We start from the raw sequence: 23555 nt of genomic DNA on the forward strand, positions 1-23555 counted from the left end.
GTTTACAAATATTGCCACAGTAGACGTCAGAGGATTAACAGAGAAATTACACTTTTAATTAAATTCTATTTTAGAAAATAGCCTGTCATCATTAGCTGCCCATTGCTGTTTCGCTGTCAGTCACTTTCCCTTTGGATATATTTTGCATGACATAAGAAATGTTCAAATGCCAATTTTCTGAGTCAAACAGAGAGAGAGGCTTAAAATTGCAGTGTGAATATAGTAGATGAAGGCACCCACAACACTGTAACCATGACAGAACTTTCAACATCATCACAAGTGAGTGAGGGCAAAATTCACTGGCAAAAATTAAGAATTAAAAGCACCCTGTGCAGTTTAATGCACTCTTTAAACTGCTTTAAGTATTAAAGCAATAAGTATTTATTTAGTCTCTTCCCCAGATGTGTTTCTATGATTTCAACTCTTTCACTGGTGTTGTTTCCTGTTTTAGGCAAATAAAAGCCAAGTTGTCCCAAACAGATGCAAATTGAAGCACAAATCATCCCATAATTATACAGGATATGATTCTATTAAACACTTTCAAACATTATTCCTGATTTTCTGCAAACATCAAACATTAACTTTTAGGCTTTAAGGGAAGACAAAAAGCATACATAAAAAATAAAATAATTTGGGACATGAACCGCAGCAAAACTATAGAAACCTCTCTGGCCTAAGTGGATGAGGGTTTAGATGAGAAAATCCACCCTAAGTAAATGACTTCCCATGTGACCTGGGGCAAGTCACTTAACCTCTGTCTTCATGCCCACCACCCAAGTTTAAACAAGAGGACTGCTCAGTTCCATCCCCATGTGCTCTTCAGGTCCCTTTAGACCAAATCATTTTGCTCAGGGTGAAAAGCCCTCAACACAGAGCTCTTAGAGTAAACACATACACAAATGTTACTACAATACCCAACTTTTGGCTACACTTAAGTCACATCCAAAGTTAACATAAATAACCCTGCTGAAATCGTTGCATTTGTGCATAATGATTCCTGTTTCCAATCTGACTTTTAAAAAATGATACAACAATTGCTCCTGCCCTGGTTGAATCTGCGTGTGGATCTGCATCTTCTTCTCTGTCAACAAGAGGAAAATGTATGGCTGATATTCACATTGTCTTAGTTTTGTGATTTTTTCCCCCCTGGTTTGTCCCCTTAAATTTTGTGAATCTACCAGAGACTGTTGCAAGCCAATGAGGGCCACCGATTCTTGTGAATGTAGCATTATGGCCGAATCTCTTTCTCACTCCCTGAAAGACTGTTTAAATGGTTTGGTTTATTATTGCCCAAGGAAGGCTAAAGGCTTCTGTCAGCATTTGGGAGAGGGAATCACTGCCTCTTTACTGGACAGCTGTTCCGGCCTTACCCCACTTTTCATATGGATATGTATGTTAATGACAGGCAATGGACTGGAGATGAAGAGGCCTGAGCGCTAGGCCCTCTCTTCAGCGCACTTCTAAAGCTTCCACAAAAGGAGCAGTAAAAGAGGCTGCAATGGTGAAGCTCCCACTTTTGTGCCCTGAATTAGTTCTGCAAGCAATGAAAGTGATCTTTTCTGGACGACAGGGGAAGTCTGCCGATGGCTGGACCAGCTCATTAGCACAAAAGTCTGTTGGGACATATAATTGACTGACACAGATCCCCCCGCCTGTCACAACACGGCACAGGCTGTGGGACAGAGCACATGCAGAAAAATACCTATCCTCTCCAAAACTTACCTAACAGTTTATATTGGAGCTGCCCTCCCCCTTCCTGTAGGTGATGTTGTGTTTACTTCCTTCATGCAAATGTTGCATCCTACTGATGGCTATAGAGCTCTGCTTCCTGTTGCTGTCAACACTGTTGATATCACATCTATTGAGTTTACCCAGTGTGAAGAGAAAAACAGATACCACAACCTGTGTTTGGGTGTGTCGAGTGCTCCACCTTAAGACTTCCACATTAAGGGATCCTACAAAATTGAGTGCAAGATTTAGATTTTTCGTTCTTCAATTCATTGTTTAATTCAGCCCAAAATACAGTGCTATTTTATTTGCCAGTGTGAACACTGTTTGTGTGACAAATATTGTGAAGGGTTGAATTTTTTCATCTTGCTTTTTGTGGATACTTACTGTGTGGAATTTTTGTTAAATGGATAAATTAGCTAAAATGTGTAACTGCTGGAATATCAAAATCGCTTTCCTGATATGCAGCAAGAATCTCTCTCTCTTTTTTTGTTTCATTTAGAGACTGGAGACTGGAGTAACAAACATGCTCAGCACACCAGAAGCCCCTAATGGCTGCATCATGGTTAAATTGACTGGAAAATGCTGTTTTAATTTCCATGTTAATTGAAATGGACTAATTGTTAATATATTCCAAGAGCAAAGTACCAAAATGGAATAATTTTCCCAAAATTTAATCCATTTAGAAATTGCTTTGGAACTGATTGTGGTTTCAGAATGTTTGTCCAGCCATGCATTAAAAATGAATTGTAGATAACTAAATAATTCAAGTCTCACAAAGTTATTTTAACTTTTTGCACGGCAGACATTAATGATTTTTTTTTCTAGTTAAATTCAGAGACTTGGACAGTGTAAAGGAGTCCACTTGAAAACAATTGCCATTGTTTTTCCATTTTTAAGCAAAAGAATTTTGTCAAGCAGCTAAATAGGGTATTCTTCATGGTCTCCCTTCTTCACAGGCAACTATAGAAATTAGCCCTACGTTTCTCGGCTCTCACACATGGATACACACGCTTGCATGGACACAAGAAAAATTTCTTTTCTTCTGTCAGCATTCCTGGCCAACAATGGCTAGATTAGTGGACGTGAGGGCCCCCTCGGGGGCACGTATTGTGGCACAGAATACCCTCGGCAGGAACAGCTGGTAGGGGTTAATGGCTACTGAACCTCTCAGCCAGAGCCCTTTCTCTATTGTGTGTTCCGCTCATGGGAAGGAAGGAGGCTACTGACAGCTTCTGGGGTGTGAGGAACCCTCAGAACAGCACCCGGGTCACCCCCAAATGGGGAGCAGGGCAGAGAGGTGGGGAAAGGAGTAAGGGGGAGGGGTGGGTGGGGTGGCTGGGGGGACCTTGATGCTGAGGGTGGTAGGATTGTGGCAATAGGGAAGTCTCTGTGGACTAGGAACCAAAAGCTGCACATCGACACAGCCAACAGTGGAATTAGCATCAGTGTATATTCAGTAGATAACAATAAGGGCTGGACAAAGGGAGGGGCAAACTGTACACAAGGAGAGGGCGTGATGATGACAGTGGGGAGGGCGGGGGGCAGCTCTGTGGAGGCTGAGTGACATCAACCCATCATGTGATTTGATGTTTACATGAAACAAAAGCACAAACAGTATTCATTTTAATTACCACTTATGGGTTTTCCAAAATTTTCAACACACGCCAAAAAAAATCTATAGATTTAAAAACCTGAATGTTATTCACTAATTGAGAATATTTTCACTGTATAAAGGCTTTTATTTTTTAGTAATCTTCTGTAAATAGACCAGGGTAATGAGCCTGACAATTTGTATGTAAATGCATACTGGAAGGAAAAAAAAAAAACACCTTCAGAAAGCATTGTCGAAGCTCCCTCTCACACAAATGATGTCTGGTCCAGAGTCTTGTTGCATCTTAATGATGCCGTCACCTCATTTCAGTGATAGCCTGATGTGATCTAGGGCTGGGGTCACTCTGCCGGGGCTTCTCTCGTCCTGTAATGGCCCCATGCATTAGTATTCAGAGCCAAGGATACACAGGGGCAAGCAGTCCTTAGATGCTGCCTCTTTGCTGTCAGTGTGTGTGTGTGTGTGTGTGTGTGTGTTTGTTTCAGCCATAAGAGCAGCTCTCCCCTCCAGCTCTTCTGATGTGTGTGTGTGTGTGTGGCCTGTCGCTGTGTCTCATCAGCATCACAGGGCTCGAGCCTCGCCACCCAGAGGAGCCTCTCTCTGTCAGCGCCCGGAGGGACCGCACCTCTGATTTAATCCCTCAGTCGCTCACCCCCCGCTGGGCAGCGTGGAGAAGCCCCTTCTCCCTGATCCACCCAAGCCTCTCACACCAGCGGCCACACTCATTAGACGGCTGATTATGATAGTGTGCTGGTGTAATGTTTAATCGAGTCTGACACCTGATTCGCCATGTTACAAATCCTGTCATGCAAATTGAGCCATTTGTGTTGTTTGATATGGAGAGATGGGCTATGAAATGAAAGATTAGCCCTGAAATGAGGCACGGGGGACGTGTGCCCTCTGCTCCTGCCGCTGTGATTACAAAGGTGGGGACAAGCATCTTTTTCCCCTCGCTCGTGCATCGCGTAGGGATGGGACACATTAAATTAACATGGTGTTTTCCTCCCTGCAGGAATCAGAAAAGCAGCCTATCAGTGAGAAAATGTCTCATCTCCCCCTGTGAACAAGGGCAGGATAATGGGCCTCTGGGAGCATTCTGTGAAATCACACCAGTCTGTGACAACTGATGTAAATAATTCAAACATCCTCAGCCTCTCAGGTTTGGAATCTTTGCATGATAGGAGTGATATAGCATCTTACATGGCTCCCTGTTAAATCAGTGTATACATGAAATATTTCTATAGCAAAACAAATGTAATGTCAGTCTTTTTAGTGGTGGTAAAAGAATCATTGGTATGCTGTGGGAAAGTGTTTCAGTTTCATTGTAAAGACAAAACACATTGCTGATCTGAGTGCTGTGTTGAATTGAAATTTTGTGTGTGTGTAGTGGTGGGGGGTTGGTTGACATACAGATGGGGTAAATTAAATGTGGGGGTGCAGAAGTTGCCATTTTTCACTGCCCTGTAATGACACCTGTTTTAAGAATAGCTTCCCCTCATCTGTAGCAAGAAGTGACAGTCTGAACAAGTACTCTCGAATGTCTCATGTGGCCCCACTTATCAGCCCCCTTACTGTAAACATTTCATTTCCTCACCCTGTCAGAAACATCTTTGTTGCCAGTTGTTGCTCGGGCTTTAATCTGAAAGACAAAGTCAGCCAGATAGCTACCCCCCCACCCCCAACCCCTGCTTTCTATTTGTCTTTTAGCTTCCTCCTCTCTCATCTCTTGTGACAACCTTGTCTTTACAGCAACTTAAGTTCATGTTCCAGTGTTTCTTGGCCTTCATTCGAGAGTGCAAAGGTCCTTTAAAATATGCTCTTTTAAGTGGCTGACTGTTTGTCTCTTTGTCAATCTGAGGTTACATTGCTGATGTTTATCTCCCGGTCAACAATGGATTACATTACTGCAAACGTTGTCAGATGCTTTCACTCCACAGGGGCTTTTTTTTATATTCCCTCCTGTGAGGATATTTGTGCAAATTAAACACTGCTATGATTTCAGTGTCTCTGGGCAGACGGCCAGGATTCGGGGTTGTGAGTTATTGCAGCAGCAGAAGCCTTTTATGTGAGTCAATTCTCGTCTCAGTGGAAATCTACCTGTTTTTACAAGTCATCTCCTCTGAGAAACACCTGTACTGAGCAACAGGCTCATTGTTTTCCTCTTAGCTACATCGTAAAAGATTGAGAGACCAGAGAGACAACACCAGGCAGGTTTGCTGAATCACTCATCCTTCCTGGCGCCACATGGCTGACTGAAGAGTTCCTGTCAGAAACACTCCATTATGACTGATGTTGGACTAGAGATGGTGTAACTTGTTAGTACCATTATATTGGGCTGTTTTTCCTCACAGGAAAACATAAGCTCATCTTTGGGAACCATTACAATATAAAGTCACTTTGATTGATGATTGCTAAATTACCATTTTTTCATTACTCAGGCGGTTATGTGACAAAATACAAATGATTTATCTATCACTTGAATATTTTGGTAGATGGGAATTCAACAGATTGACAGGAGCTGATAGGTCTGTGCACATGATCTGAATAGGTAGAGAAAAATATAATAGATAGCATTGCTGTTTATTTCTGGTTGGAAAAACTGGTTTAGTCAGAAATATTTTTTGGGGAAGTTATTGTGAAGGACAACAATTTCTCTCCAGCAGGCAGTGCAAACACACTGTGACTTATTTTCAGCCTAAGTTACAGTCAAGCTCCTCTTAGCCATATAGTTTGAGGATAAAATAGTGACTTGCTCTTTTCTGTTAAATATAAATGTTACTGTTTTCCCAAACTGCCTCGAATATTGTAAAGTTATTGATTAGTTGTCATGTTTGGCGGCTCTTATTGATGGCACAAGAATGTGAAAGTAGCTTGCAACCTGGATGTAAAGATCAGGATTTATTGCCCAGAATCTCTTGAACAATTTTATCAAAAGCCCATTCCACTGTGACATTTTTTTTCTCCCATAAATCAGCGAGGGGAAATCTATCAGTGGACAGTAGTGAGAGATAGATGAGCAGAGGGATGAGAGGGTCAGCAGAGATTTTTCACTGGTCCTCCCCGTCACAGCTGCAGCCCCATTTTTTCACCTTTATGAATTGGTCTTTTACTGACTGTCTGGGCTTTTAATTTGTTCCACACACTTGGAAAAAAAAACCTCTGAACATTTAGACTTTGCACATAAGATAATGTATTGATTGTTAAAGCACTGGTGCATTGGGTTTCTGGCTCATATTTAGATAGCACAAACTTTAGATAAATGATTCTTGGGAGATGGATCAACCCCTATATTATTAATATCCTGGATGTATTCCTTTTTGGCAGCAAAGATATGAAGCATCAGGGGTCCTAATACATGTAATTTGTAAATTCAGCTCAGTGTAAATTCAAATAAGCGTATATAAAGAAAAGAGCAAACAGACAGAGTTTGTATAGCAGTTAACATTTCGCAATAATGACAAGGCAGTAATGTATGGCATGATTAGTCAGAGGTGCATCCTTGTCCCCAGGCACATGCAAGAAGGATTGCATTTCTCAATACAAAGAAAAAGTATTTAGGGTGAGGCATTACTAGGAAAATAAAGGGAAAGCACACACACAACAGTTAGTTCAGATGAGGATTTCTCACCTCATTTTGTTTTAATTATATCAAGTTGATTTTATACAAAGATGCATTATGTATTTAGCCATATACTTAACTGTTAAAGTGTTTTATAATAATTTGTCCAAACAGAGTATTATCTGGTCTGTGTAGACGCACTATTGTCTTGACCCTGAAATTTTTTGTAGTTCCCTGTTTTTTCTTTTATTTGATGGATTTATCCCTTTGTCATTACTCTCAGTGCAGTTTGTTGGTGTACCTATAGTCCATCCACCCAATCCGACTTGATTGAAGGCCTTCATTTGCTATGCGGCCATGTAAAGTAGAAGCCTTGAAATATCACACTGACCTTGGTGTTCCTTTCTGATTCATTTTTCCCTGACACCCAATCCTCAGATGGAATTTCTCAATAGTTAGACATCGGACTCATGCCGGCGGTGTAACTCTTCCCGTCATTTTCAAATGTAATTCAGGGGTGAAATACTGTAAAGTTGTTGTGCTGAATCACAATTAAATTTTTATAGTTGGTGTAAAATACTTTAAAATGCATTTTGTGTATAGTAGATATAGGATTTTAAATGTGTTTTCTGCATTTATTTTGAACAAAGATACAATAACATAGATAGGATCTTAGGTAAAGAAAATTCAATATTCAAAATGGCTTTTATGCAGTGACACCTACAAGGATTTTTTTTTTTTTTTTTTTTTTTTTACATGTCTTGTAACATAATTCAATAATTTACACAAAGCATATAGACAACCTTGTGTTTGTTGTGTAGTATATTTTTGTACTGGGTGTTTCCCAAAGGCCAATACATTGTCACTCGTTGGAATATTATTATGTTCAGGTGAATATTAATGATTAAATAGATTGTACTAGTTGTTTACTGATGTTAAAATTATGGCGGTAGATATGTAAATAAACCTTAACCATAACAACATATCTGCACAGAGCAACATCTCATTTACTGAGCATTACCACTGCTGCTAGTTAGTTTTTTTTTTAGTCTTTTAGAATTTTATATAGTGTAATTTACAGTAAATAGTAGGTAAAGCAGTTAGTTAAAATAGTAAAGTAATTTCCACTGATTTGTCTGTCTTCATACAATGAGGATGTTTTCTGTCTGATTTTTATTTTCAGATGTATTACCTTTGTGCGAAAGGTAGATCATCACTTTGTTTTGGAGAATGTCTTTTCTGCATTGGGGCAGAACTCCACAGCACTCGCCCTCAGCAGCCCTGTAAAATGGTTTTGTGGTGAAAATGGCTCCACTTGTGTTGTCAGGTGACATTGCTGGCATACTTCTTCCCTGTGCCCTCGGGGTCACAAGCAGTGGAACACAAGGGATGAGTGAGCCGCCTAGTGTCGTCTACCTGTCTGATTTACTGTCCTGCTGCGTTTGAAGTAGGACAAGTAGGAATTCACTTCACTCTGGTTCTTTGTGATCACCTCTCCCAGATTACAGCCCAGGTGAGGCCCCCTCACTATCAACCACAGGATATAGGAAGTACCTGTCTCTCATAGCCCCTGGACATTGCCCCTGAACTAGCTTTCCCTAATGTCAGCATGTGTAATGTTGCACTTATGTTTGAGTGTACAAGACTCCTCTGCTGGTGACTTATACATGCATGCACTAACTATAAAGGTTATGGTGTGGTGATTTCACAATCTATGGGTTAAAGTATGCATATAGCATGAGAATAGCCTGGAGCTGTGGCACTGGGATGTTTTAACCTGTTGTGGTCCCAGACAGCACAGCATGAGCCTGGCGTCAGCAATGTTCTCTTTGTCAGACCTGTTCAGCGCATTGGATACACAAGCCAACACTTGTGATGTGTTTGGCTGTAGCTCTTTTTAACAACAAGCTTTCTGACAGCAGTAACCGCCGCTGGCACCAAAATCTTCTTTGTTTAAATGTTAACGTGCATGTTTATGTTTCTGCATCGACTGTTGGTGACAGAGTGGAGACAATTTGAACCACAAGATAAAAGCTCAGTCCCTATATGCCCCTGCAGACTGCATATGACTCTACATGTACGCATCAAAACAGCCTCCCTCGCGTTTAGAGAGCATCAAGCCATGCTAAATATTTATGTATTTTTCAATTCCCTAGTCTTCCCACCTAATCAGTCACCTGTGTATATAGGCTTCAGGACCGAGTGATGTTGGCATGGCGTGGCTGATTATAGTCAATCAACAGGGGGTGAAACCAACACTTCCCTCAAAACAACCACACAGACAGAGGTCTGGAATTCCTCCTCTTGGCACATCAGCTAATGGCGCAGCCGAAATTTCATAGACCCAAATGACAGCTTGATTGTGACCAGCATGTTCACATGGAATTGGGGATGCTGATTTGGTGCTGTCAGAAGGAATCCAGAAGAGGGGGGAAAAAGACAGAATATAATCAGCGCCTCTAAAAGTTAAACAGAACACCGGCATCAAAGACATTGATTGGGGGGAGATGTTGTAAGTGAGCTGATCTATCCCAAGAACAAAAACAGCCTTAAATCTGACATTTGGATGTGCAGCAGTACAATCAGACTGTTGAATCAACAACATCTTGTGTTATCATTGTATAAATTTGAAACACTGGTGGAAGTTGATATTCAGATTTGATTAATGCCAAGTGCATAATACATCAGCAAGCTCACAGAACCAGAGAAAACACTGTAACTAAAAAGAAAACTGGAGTAAGTGAATGAGTTTGTTGTTGTTATCATTATGTTGTGTTTCACATGTTCCTGAACACATAAAAATACATAAAATTTAATTCTATTAAAAAAAACTTGTCTCTCTGTTTAAATATTTAGAACATAATGCTGAATGCACCAATAAAAAATAATAATGTTAGTGTCCATATTTATTCCTAATATCTTATTTATACTTTCTTACTTGCTCTTGTTCATTCATAAGTACACACATTCACACGTATGCACACACACACACACATACACACATTGTGGACATTATATGCAGCAGAGTATTGGACTGTGCAAAATGTATTTTGATAGCAGGACAAATTAGGCTGTCATATGCAGGGTGAAGACCAGTGATTTTCTAACACCGTGGCAACAGTAATGAGGTCTACTTGGCTGTGTGTTGCCCTGGCATGACCGAGTCTCCGTCTTCTCCATGAGGAGTTCAAAATACTATTTTAAGAACCCACACGTTTGTGTGCTGAGACATATTTACATGTCATGGACAATTGATTGTTATTGTCAACTTTTTTTTTAAGCCTCTCACTCAGGCAGTTAATCTGCTTATTTTTTCTCAAACCACAAAAAACTGCCAAAATCATGTGTTTCAATAATACAATGTGATATGGCAAAACAAATCATAACAACAATATTTTACATTTTTTGACAGTGATGAGGTCAGAGGTCAAACTCAGAATAAGAAATGAGATTTCAGATGCAAAAACAGTCTTTCATTCAACGCTAAAGTGGCTGACTGCTGTGAAATAAACATCACTACAGTGACTTAACATTACCATGTGTCAGATAAGAGACTTTCAAGTGTCTTTAGAGAACTAAATAACTGCCATTGATATTTTAGCATTTCAATTGCCACCTTAACTCTCAAAGCTGTCATTGTTTTTATTTAAGGCTCAGGCCTTTGCTGCTGGTATCAGTTAAGTTTCCCATTGAAGGGGAAATCAGAAGAAACCAACATTTAAATGAGACATAAGAGGCTTCTGTGTGTCAAGAGCTAAAAGGAGCTGTTTTTGTCTTGCAGCACTGTATTGCCATCTCAGTGAATTACGTCAAGGGGAAACAAAGTAATAGTGACCTCACTCGCTTTGTGCAGCCAGTGAATATTGTTTTCTCATAAAAAAGGACTTACCTCTCTTGATTTATTTCTGCATAAATGATATCTCTCCCCTGTTGACTGACACTTCATAATGAAACGTGCACAAGATTTTTATTTTTTTGTCATCCAGGGAAATTCAAGACAATGACCGACATTTGCAGTAATCATCAGTGGTAAAAGTTATAATGGACATTGATTAAATGTTTGTCTCTTTATCTTCCCTTGGATGACCTTTCAAAATAAATGTGTATTTTGGGTTTTTTTGAGTGCATTCCACTTCACCTTATCTAGTTTTATAATATTTGGTTAGAACAAAGGTTCAAACACTTTAGGAGACCCAAAATGTCAATTCACGATATGCTAGTTGAAGGAAAGTTTGGTTTTTGTTTCACTTTTCTATTCATTATTGTTGTATAGAAAAAAAGTTATTTGCTTTTCATTGTCTCAAAGCAAGACATCTCTATTTGTCACTTTTATTGATCAAGAACTATTGTGTGTTCACAATAGAACAGTTCACAATAGAACAGAGAATAAGTAAGAAAGAATTTGATTAATCAATTTGTTTAACATAGGCTAATATATATTAGCAAATGCATCCAATGCATGACTATAATGATGCAAAATCATTTTAGACGACACAATGTAATAGTGTTTCCTAATCTGCATCATATTCTCTGCAGATCAGTGTAGTCAGCTTTGTCAGTATCAACTGTTCCAAATGTGTATGAACTTACAGTGGATTGACAAATCTTTGTGTAGGGTTCTTGAGGCAGCAGTAAGTCCCAAATTGAATTACATGCACATTTCTCAGCCACAAAGGGGAGCCATCACTAATTAAAACCATGTGATTGATGACACTGACGCTTCATGCCAAAGGAGGATAAATCACACTCACAGTCACTTTGCTGCATTGGTTCCTGTCTCCACACCACAAGCTACTGTAAGTTCAACACTTTCCCCAGCTGAGAGGAATACACAAGCAGAGGAACACAGTGGTTTGTTTGTAATGTTTTGTTGTGCATTATGTCCTTAAGTCTGTAGCTTCTTAGTCCCATATGTGAGATAATCTTAGGAAACAAAGTCACTTGTGAAGGCCAACATCAGTGTATGAATCTCTATCTAATGTATATGAATTTGTCCCTCTATGAGCACACAGTACATGCTCTTAATTATGTTAAGCTGAGTCAAACTTTGACCTGTTAAAAGGGAAGCTGTCAACCTATCCATCCAGGGACAGCACTTTGTGAGTAATCGCTGTCTAATGGCTTTTATACTGAATCTGTGTGTTATACACACAAACCTATATGCACCTACTCACACACACACAAGCTTCTGAACCTTCAAACTAGTAGTCTTATTTCCTGCTCAGAGTTCTTTTTTTTTGTTTGTTTTTTGTTATTTTTATATATGTTATTTTTTTATCCTATATTGACCATACAAAACAGAGATACCAGAGACACACCAGAGAAACTACATTAACCATAAGTGTCTACAACACAGATATGATAATAGAGAGGTAAGGTGATTTGTTTTCACATATCCAATATCAAATGTGTTGCATTTTAAAAAGGAAATCTGTTGAAAATAACTGATTAAAAAGATCACAATTCCTGGTTTAATATACAGGCATACTGATGGTCTGTACCTTACATGGCAGTCATGTTAGTTATCAAGTATGTGTACTTGTGTAAGCCTACTTTGAGTTTTTTTATTTAATTTTGTTTGTTTTGTTAAAGCAGTCCAGTAGACATTCTTGTTCAGTGTTCAACTTTTTTATTTTACTTGCATCATTTTAAGCTAGTACGCTGAGAAAATGTTAGTAAGATCACAACACTTCCACTTGAATAGAGCATTGTTGCACTACTGTTTCCCACAGTGACGTACACAATATCAATCCAATTTAAAGTCTGACAGAAAACTGAATTCAGCCCAATTTGGCGCATGTAATTGTAATAGCACACGTCTTGTTAGAATTGTGAATGGTAGAAAAAAAAACCTCTCTTCCCTTTTTAGGTCCCTCTAAATATGATCACACATATGTTGCCACCTTTCCAACACAAGTCCATGTCGACCCGATCTATAGGTGGACTATTACAGCGGTTTAAAGCTGCTGTCTTTGGCTAGGAACAATTTTGCACTCTTAAGCTGCATACAAGTCAGATCCTGTCAGTGGGTTAGTTTTGTTCAAAGGACCAATTAGTGGGTCCTACCTTAGCCTGCAGCTAAAAGGCCTAATGGTGGGGGCATCCACCTGAGAGGTGCAGAGCTCTCCCCACTGGGCTTTAATTTGAGAGAGGGGTGGGTGGCAGCTTCTGAGGCTTTTACCATTACACAGGACTTCATTGTAGCTGCTGACCGTTTGATCTTAAAATAATTTACTTAATGATCTCACCACGGGAGCAATTGGTGCTGCTCGATTAGTCTGCAAGGTCTAATGGACATGGGAAAGAAAGGAGGAGGAGGAGGGGAAGGAGGCAGGGAGAGGGAGAACAGGGGTGGTGAAGTAAGAACTAAATGAATCTGCTATGTAACCTTGGGGAGGAACATTTTTAGCATAAATTCAGAGGTGAAATTCTGACAGTGCTACAGAATTTCAGGGGATGTAATAATATGAGGCGTTGCAACAGTTTAACAAGTGAAAATAACAAGGAAACATGTATAACTCAGCCATTTATTTACAGTTATATTTCAGCATTAAAAAAGACTACAATTTCAAATTATGTTAACTTAAATGGATTCTCCTTAAACATTGAATGTGATGATGTAATATTGTAGGTATTTATACCACAAAATATTTACTTTCATGAGCAGGATTAAAATTTAAACTTTAATATTAATGATTTCTATGTAATTTGTATATATGTGAACAATTTCCAAAATATTTTTCACAGGAGAAATTCAATATTTACTCTTTGATAGAAGAGACAAATACTAACTGAATGAAGAATATTAGAATAACATGGATATTTGTTTAATTCTAATAAAGAACCAAAATATTATAACATCACCTATTAACTATGGATAATTTCAGTCTGTAACACCAGTTGGTAGGTGACACACTTAAATAGTCCCTTCAGTTCCAATCAAAATATTATCTACCATGCTGCAGGAAGACTAACATGAGAGTAAGACAGGCCAAACCACAACAGCTTCAGGGATTCACAGTTAAGAGTAGAGTTGAAAAGGTCACTCCACTTCCAGCACACACTCAGCTACAAGCCTGAAAGGCCTTCCTGACCTCTGTGCCTAGATAACAAGTCAGAGGAGGAGGGAGGTGGGGGGTCTAATGCAGCCATTAGAAGACGAGATAGTTGCCAGTAGGTAAGTTGGTGCAGTTTACAGTAATCCCTCTGGCAAAGTATGAAGAGCGGAAAAGGGAGGGTGAGTGATTAACACAGATCACTATTATTAAATCATGCAAGAAGGTTGTTAGCGCACATGAAGTTGTCTGTGACATGTCATGACAAAAATCTGGCTCGCTGGCAGGAAGAACCCAAATAAATCTCTGAATGGAAAAAAAATTTTGGTGGGAAGATACGGCATAATTAGTGTCATCACATTTAATGATGAACTACATCTGTTCCTCTTGTCAGCATTGTAACCTCGTTCAGAAAAATGCCCGATTATAATAATAGTCCAATGATAGCTGCTTGTGCCTCGTGGAGACTGGCACTGTTTGTGAGTTTATTTTCATAACACATGCCAAAACTCTCTCAAAGACACATACGAATGAACTGTAGCATATATGGACGACTGCAGTGCATTGTCATTCATTCACATAATTATTAGTCTGAAAGCAATGCCAATGGGGAGTAAGCCACTTTTCCCCCCTCTTTATTATGGAACAGTGACTTAAAAATAAATCCACTCTCTTTGCATGGTGAAAGGATGATCTCCCAAAGCTTTGATTAAAATATCAAGTAGACGTCCAATAATGTGGTAGCTACAGAGAGGACAAACACTTGAGCTCTGAATGAATGGTATTCACTTTGCGCTCTTGATTTTATGCTGAGACTTTTACTGTGACATGGGCAAAGGTCGACCTCTTCACTCTAAAGTGGGCTTTAACCACACAGTCAACAGTGCAGTAATTAACAGCCAATATAACTGGTGCCAGTGCATTTGCAGGTTTATTTTATATGTGTTAGGTAAGGGCTCTTATATTATTTCTTCATCTGTATTTTATATTATAATTTCTATATGAATAGTGATTTTTATGAAACATTTTAAAATTTAAATCCACCTATTTCCTTTACATCTGTTTAATTCACAGTGACAATATTGGAACAAACCACACACTGTGCATCCTGATAATGATCCACTGTGATACTGTACCTCTGCTGGCAAAACTCATACATGGATGTTTGTATAATAGCTATCCAACTGTAAGGCCTCAGATGAATTTTAAACATTTATTGACCCATCCCCCCCCAGCTGAATGGCAGTAATCCTTGTGCTGGGCCCTGCCAGAGACCACGGGATGTGCATATTAAAAGTTTTTACTGAGGCTTCACAACACCTGTGATCTCTCACCATTGAGCCTTGCACCACAAGGACATAAATCACAGCTTGTGAGTAGAATATCTCATGGAGAGCCAGCATTCCACAGCTCGTGCTGGGATTAGGAAATCAAAAGGGCACGCGCTCGGGAAATGCTGCACAAGGCCCCAAGGAAGCTGCTGTGTTGAGAAACAGCCAAGGAGGCTCACTCAGCTCTGTCATTTATAATGGTGCCGGACTGACAGAAGCCCCTGGGACATTACCGCTACAAACCCCAAACCACTGACTGTATGTGCCATCCAAACAAGTACAAATTATGGTCTAAACGAAGCGGAAGAGCTACTGCAAATTGCAGGAAGCGTTCTCCTGTGTGTTCATTATCTTGTTAGTTTTTAGATAAATGTATTTTCAGCAGCATGTGGCTGTGATGATCACCCTAAGAAGAGTTAATCCTCCCCACGGGGACAAGCAGAATTTGCCATTTTATTTAACATTATATGTGTAGAAATAATTTTACATGATATGGATATGTTTGTTTGTCATCTCAGCAGGTGTGTGTGCCATTAACATTGCACAGAGAACATCCATGATTTGCCCATCTGTACAGCCCATTATGCAGTCTCCAGGAAGGGAAACTGTACTGTGAGAAATCCAGGCATTTGATATGCAAAAATGCTCTCTATGTATCCTTGCCCTGTGTTAGTCAAAACATTGATGAGATTAATTTGCATTTATGGAGTGAATGATTACACAAGTACACTATATGAGGAATAAAGGGCCCGGCTCAGGTTAAGGCTGACTGACAGCAGCATTGTCTGGTGGGGCTTCACTTCATTTTGAGAAGCCCGCAGTGACCTCAGGCATTATGGCCGTGGGGGCAGTGCCAGTCTCTCAGGATGCTGATTAAGTGGGATCAACCAGCCCCTCAGACACAAGTGGCCTGGCTGTCCTCGGGGGAGTCCTACCTATGGACCCAGCTTCCTTCACAACACACTCACCCCACCCTGCCTCATAGACATCAAGTCGTGCACAGTCAGTCGTGCACAGTGTAAGGTGCCATTTAGTGCTGTGGCATTTAATTTAATTTACTTTTGCAAAGATGAACCACACAAAAACAACAAATGAAGCTCACACCAGTGTGATAGTGCATAGAGTTTGGTTTTATATGACTATTAAGAATTTTCATTCACATAAGCCACTCAAACCAGTAGGCTTAAACTTAAGACTAATTCATGCCATATGCTCCGATACCTATGTGTGTGAACTAACTAAACAATAGGGATTGTACAACAATTGTAAGGTAATGGGTGCCCTTAAAGCCTTTGTTTCCCAGCCGAGGAACACTTAAAACAAGCCTTTCAAGATAAGCGGCCGGCTGTTGTACTGAGGCTTTCCCCCCACAGTCCCTCAGGACAGCATATCCATCACCAGATGCCCTCGGGTGTGGGCTAACAAATTTGTCCATTCTGAGGCTTACATAACACCCCGAGAGCTTTAGCACTATCTGGTAGGATTTTTTTTTTTTTTTTTAGTGAGTGTGTGATCTGCCAACAGAGATCCCGCTGTCAGGTTGAGCGCACAGCAGTCCTGTTTTTTAACATTTCATTACAGGGGCGTTAATTCACCACGGTGCAAAAAAAATAAATAAATCCCCACTTGTAGACTATTATTTGCCACCAACACATCGAAACTAGTTTATCGTGCCTGTATTTCCGGAGACAGGTGGAGCGTTGACTTATGACGGAATGACTGACAAGATATTATTATTTAGTCAATGTGATCAATTATTAGGCCTTTATGGACGGGGGGTCACCAAACGACAGACGCACGCGGCGCGCACACCTCCAGATGTGTCTGTGTTTTAAAATATGGCTTACAAATTGATTTTTGGACCTTTGTCAACCAGCTACTTGTCTTTTTTTCCACTATTAGGCCTATACTAATAAAAAAAAAAGAAGAACGAAACTAAATTTGATTTTCTTAGCGGAACTATCTATCTATCTATCTATCTATCTATCTATCTATCTATCTATCTATCTATCTAGAATAAACACGTTTAATTTGACAAACTGTCCCCACCTGTCTTCTTTCCTTCTCTCCGTGCTGGATCTCCAAGTGCCCCCCGGACTCACACGAAGATCTGCCAAAAGAGAAAAGCCAGTGCCCTCTACAGGACGCCACTGATGGTGACGGTGCGCACAGGGGGACGCATCATCCACTTTAGGAGCTGACATACACCATGATTCCCAAGTTTGTTTTAGGAAAATCCATTTAATATTTTATTTAATAAAATCATTACTTTTGCATTTTCAGAAAAGAGTAAAAAATCAGAGAAGCAAATGATGATTCCCCCTTCCATATCAGTGAAGACAACATCTGAGGTCTGGTTCCTCTGTGTTGTTCACTCTGAGATGAATCTGTGATTTTATACCATGCAAATAAAACTTGCTTCACTATATAGGCTATAGATTTTCTTTGCAGAAGGAATTGACAGTAGCCCTGACCTAATTGAGTCCTGTAGAGGGCGTCCTTGTGGTGTGGACCCTCTGACATCCAGGGGTCAGGTGTTAAATGCACACAGCAGGTGGCTGTTGGTATCAAGTATAATCTAGATATAATGATATGAAACTTACATTTGCCTTATGTAGTCCTATGCTACAAAAGGATTTAGTCACAGCTTTACCTTGAGTTAGATGTGGACTGACAAAAACTTCAAAATTTGCTGAAAATAAAAACATTGCTCTCAGTGAAACTAGTCTTCATAAATCAAGTGTTTTTTTTTTTTTAAGAGCTTTAACTGTAGGCTCATAGTGACCTAAGAAATGATTGACTGGATGATTCTTCTATACCATGTGTATAATATGGGAAAATATAGCAGGGGCCTTTCCAGGACCTGAATTGTTGCTGCTCAGTGAATCCCAAATGACAAAATCTGCTCTGAATACAATCTTATTAAAAAAATAAAAATAAAAAAACAAGAAAAAGGGGGTTACAGAGGTACTAATTTTAAATAATTTGTGAAAAATTAATTATTAATTAATAAATATTGATCAGCATCCTAAATTGTGGTAAAATATTCAATATGATGGCTCCTGTGTGACGTGTAAAATAAAAATTAGAAGAATTATAAGCTCACTTATTGTCTCTATTGATGTTGCACTTCCTCCCCTGTACTTGTACTGTACCCTGACATGATGTTACCATACTGTAAATTCTATTAATTAACTACTATCTACTGATTCTACTTCTTCTCTTATAACTAGAACTGATATGTCTGATTTTTGGGAGCTTTTGGAAAAATCATTGAAAAATATATACAGGTTTGGTTTCAATATGCAGCAACAGCTTGGTTCTGAATAGGAAAGTGTAAATCATTAAACAAACAAGTCTCAAATAACACATTTGTTTGCTTGCTGTTGCTTGTTGGATTGACTGGGCAGTCATGATGGAGTGCTGTTTTGTGATTCAGTTTGGGAAATCAATACGGCATCATCAACAAAGCTGTGTTGACACCGCCAGTCATTGATGAGCTGCTTCATATTACAAATGTACAGAGTGCAATTTTTGAAGGCCAAAAGACAAAGTGCAACATACACAAAAAGAGTACAGATCACTATGCATACACAGTTTCAACTTGTTCAAAGCTATCTGAAGTGCTGTATCAGTAATTAGCATGCACTACGTCAGAACGCCCATTTTAATACCAATGACCAGTGATTAATGAACTTAAATATTTACAGTCAGATGGCAGCACATTCTTTGTTGTGGCAGACTGCACAACAAGCAGTGGATGGAGATATCAGGAGGGCTAGCTCAGCAGTATAACAAGCCTTGGCAGTAAAATGGCCGAGGTGGCAGGTATAGTGCCAGGTTTGAACAGCACTGTTTGCTAAGAAATAGTTTTTTGGTTGCTTGGGAGGGCAGAGTTGGAGCAGTCTGTCTTGCATGCTTTGTGATGTTACAGCTCCTGGATCAGAGGCAGCTGGCGGAAATACTGAAAAAAAAAATTTCTTTCCTTCTTTGTTGATAGGGAGGCCAAACAATGATGAAGGCACAGAAAGATACATGCAGAGCTATAACTCTGTTTAACTTTTCCTCTGTATTGTGTCGATAGCTGTAATAATTTCATCCCATTTGAGGCTGCAAGGGTTTTCTTAGCAAACTGAATGACTCATGTTCTCATCCATGTTAACATCTGCACTGATTTTCAGAGTAAAATGAGCGTGTGGATTACATCAGGAGCCATCTTCATCTTAACTGCTTGAATGCATTGCTTCCAACTTGTTATTAGCACCATAGCAACAGGCAGGCAATCTCTTCCCCGTAGGTGGTCTTGTCATTGTTAGTGATGAGGTCCAAAACGGTAGTGCCACCTGCAAACCTGAGGAGTTTATCTCAATCTCGTCTCCTTTTTCCAGAGGCTCTGCTTTGTGATGTGAAAAAAGTAGAGAAAGCAGTAGATAGAAAAAGATAGAAATCAGGCTACTTTAAGGAATAAATTTTCCAGAAACTGTTTATTAGTGGTTTTGCCAAATCCCTCATAGTATCTCATATAGAAAAATACTGTATTTACTACTTTGATTATTCACCATTAGATCAGAATACTAGTCAGTTAATTAAATCTCTAAGCTGTTCCAAAAGTACAATTTCAGTATTTATTTCGAGCAGTCAGACCCCTAGGTTGCTCTGAAATTAGGTGTTGTAAAGTGCCTTGTAAATAGCAGTTGCTGGGTACAGTGCTGTGCTGCTAAGACAACAGTTTTACTTGTCTCTCACACACATATCACATGCATTTTACTGCAGTCTGTGGCTCTAACACATAGGCCCCCTCATTACCAGCCCTGTCATAAAGGGGGGCATATTTGTCATAGGGGCCACAGATTTGTGGCTGTTTAAACCAGGAATATTTCCATCACTGTATATCTATACACACTATACTTACTTTGGTCAACTTCCCAATGCAGTGACATTAAAGCAGGTCATGGCATACGTGTGTCGATGAGTAGAACCTTCAAATAGACATGAGGTTTTTTATTTTTTCCAGATTACATGTCATTTCAAGCTGAACTATTTAAATTTTTATCTTTAATTAAAAGTGCACGTCCTTTATCTAAGTCCCATCTATGAATTGTATATAGCCTATCCAGGTCAAGTCATGTCCACAACACACTGTATACACACAAGTATAGAGAATGTGCCAATGATAAGCCTACCTAAATTTAACTAATTAACATTTAATCACAAAGCAAACTGATGTCATAGGCCTGCAGCATGAACCAACTAAACCAAAACTCATACTGGAAAGACAACTTTAAACCACCAGGGATTATATTTTAAAACTCCACATGGACTGTGGAATACAAATGGGAGCATCATTTTCAACTGCATATTTACTGATTTGACTGATTTTACTCTAAGCAAAGGTCCACAACCCACGTGCTTGATATTCTGTTCGTCTAAAAAAAAGTAGATACAATGATAGGCTGCTAAGGTACAGTTGTACGTTATATCTGAACGATTTTAAGTAGGATAAATGATCATAAAAGATTTTTAACATTACATTTTGGAGCCAGTCTAAAGTGAGCACCTGACCGTGATTGAGGGTCGTGTCTGTTGCTAAGCGACGAAATGCTGAACCGCCCCCAACACTGTACAGCTCAACGCCAGTCTTCTCTGCAGACACAGACACATGTAGCAACTCAATAAAACTTTTATAAAAACGAAGCAAGCATTTAAAGGGAAGGTACTTGGAGCTGTCACGAATAAGTTTTCGTCTTTTTTCATTTTGTTGGAGGAAGTGACGAGGGACTAAAGCATGTCACGATCGTAGAGTGAAATCATGTCCGACGACGAATGTGAGCCCCCTTTTCTTGAGGACGTCAGAGTAAAGTTTGTCGAGGAAAAAGTTTGTAGTCTGCTGCGACTGAAGCGTCAAACATGGGAGAAGAGTGCCGTCATCGAAGAGTTTCAAACACCTCTGAAAGACTTCTTCGAAAAGGAGTCTGTGATATTTTTCTCCTCTTCAAAAAAAGATTGTCTGGTGGCCTCTAAGGAGGTACGGCTTTAACATTACATTCATAACTAGCTTAGCATGTATACGCTTGACAAAAATGCTAGCTGACGTTAAAAGTAAGAAATGCTATTATTATATTTAACATGACAGATTTTGTTTAATTGCCTGGAAATGCCATGTTTGTTTCTATTTGTATTAAAGTCTTGTTATATTATTTCAAATGCAGGCCCCACCTGTTGCTCAAAACAAGGAAATCTATTTTCTCAAGAAGAGAGTTGATGCTATCAACTCTGAAAACTACAAGGAACTCCTGCTCTTTGGCCTCCTGTCTCCATCACCACTTCTGCAGCTGTCAAGCACTATTGAGCAGGTGACTGTAAAACCCTCATATCATACACATGTCATAAAAAGGGCATTTTGCTGTATCTGCTGTAAGTTATTTTTGTTTTTTAAGTTTTTAATTCATGCCTTTATGAATTCTTTCTGTGTCTCTTTGCAAGGTATACGTTCCACTGCTGTCAAACGACAAAAACCATCGGATGTGGCCAAATCTGATGTCTGAAGACATCATCCGACATGTTGAAAGCATGTGCAGTACAACATCTGTTGTGCAGGGACAGGTTTTAGGGAAAACTGTTCTCCCTGTCCCAACTGTGAAAAATTGGATGGAAAATTCATACAGCACCTTCAAAATGTAAGAAAACATACATATTTTGCTTTTGTTTCATAGGCTGCGATCTTTGTTTATACAAAGAGAATTAAGAAACATTCTCAACATATATTTTGACACTCAGGTATAATAACTATGACCGGGCACTGGCCCATGCCATAGAGACCCAGGTGATCAACTGGACCAATCTTATCCAGAAAATTTTAAAGGAGGATTCATCAGATCTACTTATGACAGGCTTTAATCCAGGGCCAGATGTGGAGCTGAAGTTTTGGGCGTCCAGGAAGGAAAATATCCAAAACATTAATCATCAGGTATTCTCTCTTCTCCTCTTAATCTTCACCAAAAATATTGGTTAATTCATTTTAGTGTCCTGACGTTCCTTTCTTTGTTAAAGCTTTTGGAACTTTCTCTTGTAGCTGCAGAGTCCCGTTGTTCAAAAGATGGCAAAGATGTTAGAGATGATGGATAGCAGCTATCATCCAACAGTCAAGACTCTAGTTGGAAATGTATTTGATGGTAAGCTTAGCTCTTTCTCAAAGTGTAGTATGCATCTTGTCACATGTCTGATGAACAGTATAATGTGATTACCAAAACATGTTAACTCTGATTATGTTGTTTAATTTTTTTCCATCAATAAAAAGCACTACAAGAAGCACAGGACATTGACCTCCATCTACAACCACTACATGAACTTCTATCTCAGCTGGAAAAGGAAGATTTTCCAAACTTGGGAACATCCATCCCTGTGCTGTTTCACATGCTCTTCCTTATCTGGACCAACTGCCAGTCTTATCGAAAACCGGCACGCATTGTGGTGTTACTGCAGGAACTTTGCAATCTGCTCATTGAACAGGTAAGAATGGTCATTTGAGACTCCTGTTACGTTGGGTTATATCAAGTGACACCTACATGTGAAATTATTGCGAATATTATTAGAGACAGTGCATGGAGTTTTGTCAGTTATGCGTTGCTGATGTTCAGTGATTACTCTTACTGTGTGTGTGTGTGTGTGTGAACAAATTAAGATGTAAAATCTTTCACCCTGTAGGCATCTACATACCTCTCTGCAGATCTGCTACTCAGAGAAGATCCAGTTGAAAGTCTACAAATGGTAAAGAGGGTAATACAAGTCTTCAGATGTTTCAGAGACAGTTACCAGACCCAGAGGGAGAGGTTGGCCAACCATGTGAAACATGCACCCTGGGATTTCCCATCTGCCATGATTTTTGCACGTTTCAACCAGTTCCTTAATCGTATGCTACAGCTGGAGGTGAGATCAGATTTTTGTTTTAGTGTGCAGGTGTCACAGTGAGGTTGTTTGCGACTTTGTTTCCAATTCAGTGTGTTATCTTTGCAGGGCTTGTTTGACATAATGCTGGACTTTCAGAGGATGGAAAAGCTGGAATTTGGTGGCCTCAAAGGGAAACTGTACAGTGAGCAGGCTGCTCAGATGTACAGAGAATTCAGTAACTACTGCCAAGTGTTGAGGCATAGTGAGAACAGCCCACTTGACTTAAACTCTCAGGTAAAATGGTATAAAAATCACTTTGAATGGCATTTATAATTGAACACCATTAAAAGTGAACAGCTACAGCATACTTCAGATTCAGCTGA

At 39.5% G+C, this 23555-nt stretch overlaps 1 protein-coding gene across 1 annotated transcript in view; it reads left to right on the plus strand.

Moving 5' to 3' along the window:
* The first annotated feature begins 20887 nt into the window (after positions 1 to 20887).
* LOC108891167 (dynein axonemal heavy chain 11) overlaps positions 20888 to 23555 on the plus strand; it is a 40564-nt gene continuing 37896 nt past the window's right edge. The window contains exons 1-8 of the mRNA XM_018688285.2: positions 20888 to 21310; positions 21495 to 21638; positions 21769 to 21962; positions 22063 to 22252; positions 22358 to 22457; positions 22583 to 22794; positions 22990 to 23211; positions 23299 to 23466. Of these exons, the coding sequence (XP_018543801.1) occupies positions 21095 to 21310; positions 21495 to 21638; positions 21769 to 21962; positions 22063 to 22252; positions 22358 to 22457; positions 22583 to 22794; positions 22990 to 23211; positions 23299 to 23466 (1446 nt within the window). The 5' untranslated portion in view covers positions 20888 to 21094. The remainder of the gene's footprint in view (positions 21311 to 21494; positions 21639 to 21768; positions 21963 to 22062; positions 22253 to 22357; positions 22458 to 22582; positions 22795 to 22989; positions 23212 to 23298; positions 23467 to 23555) is intronic.

Source organism: Lates calcarifer, linkage group LG15 (assembly GCF_001640805.2).
Source record: "Lates calcarifer isolate ASB-BC8 linkage group LG15, TLL_Latcal_v3, whole genome shotgun sequence".
NCBI lineage: Eukaryota > Metazoa > Chordata > Actinopteri > Centropomidae > Lates > Lates calcarifer.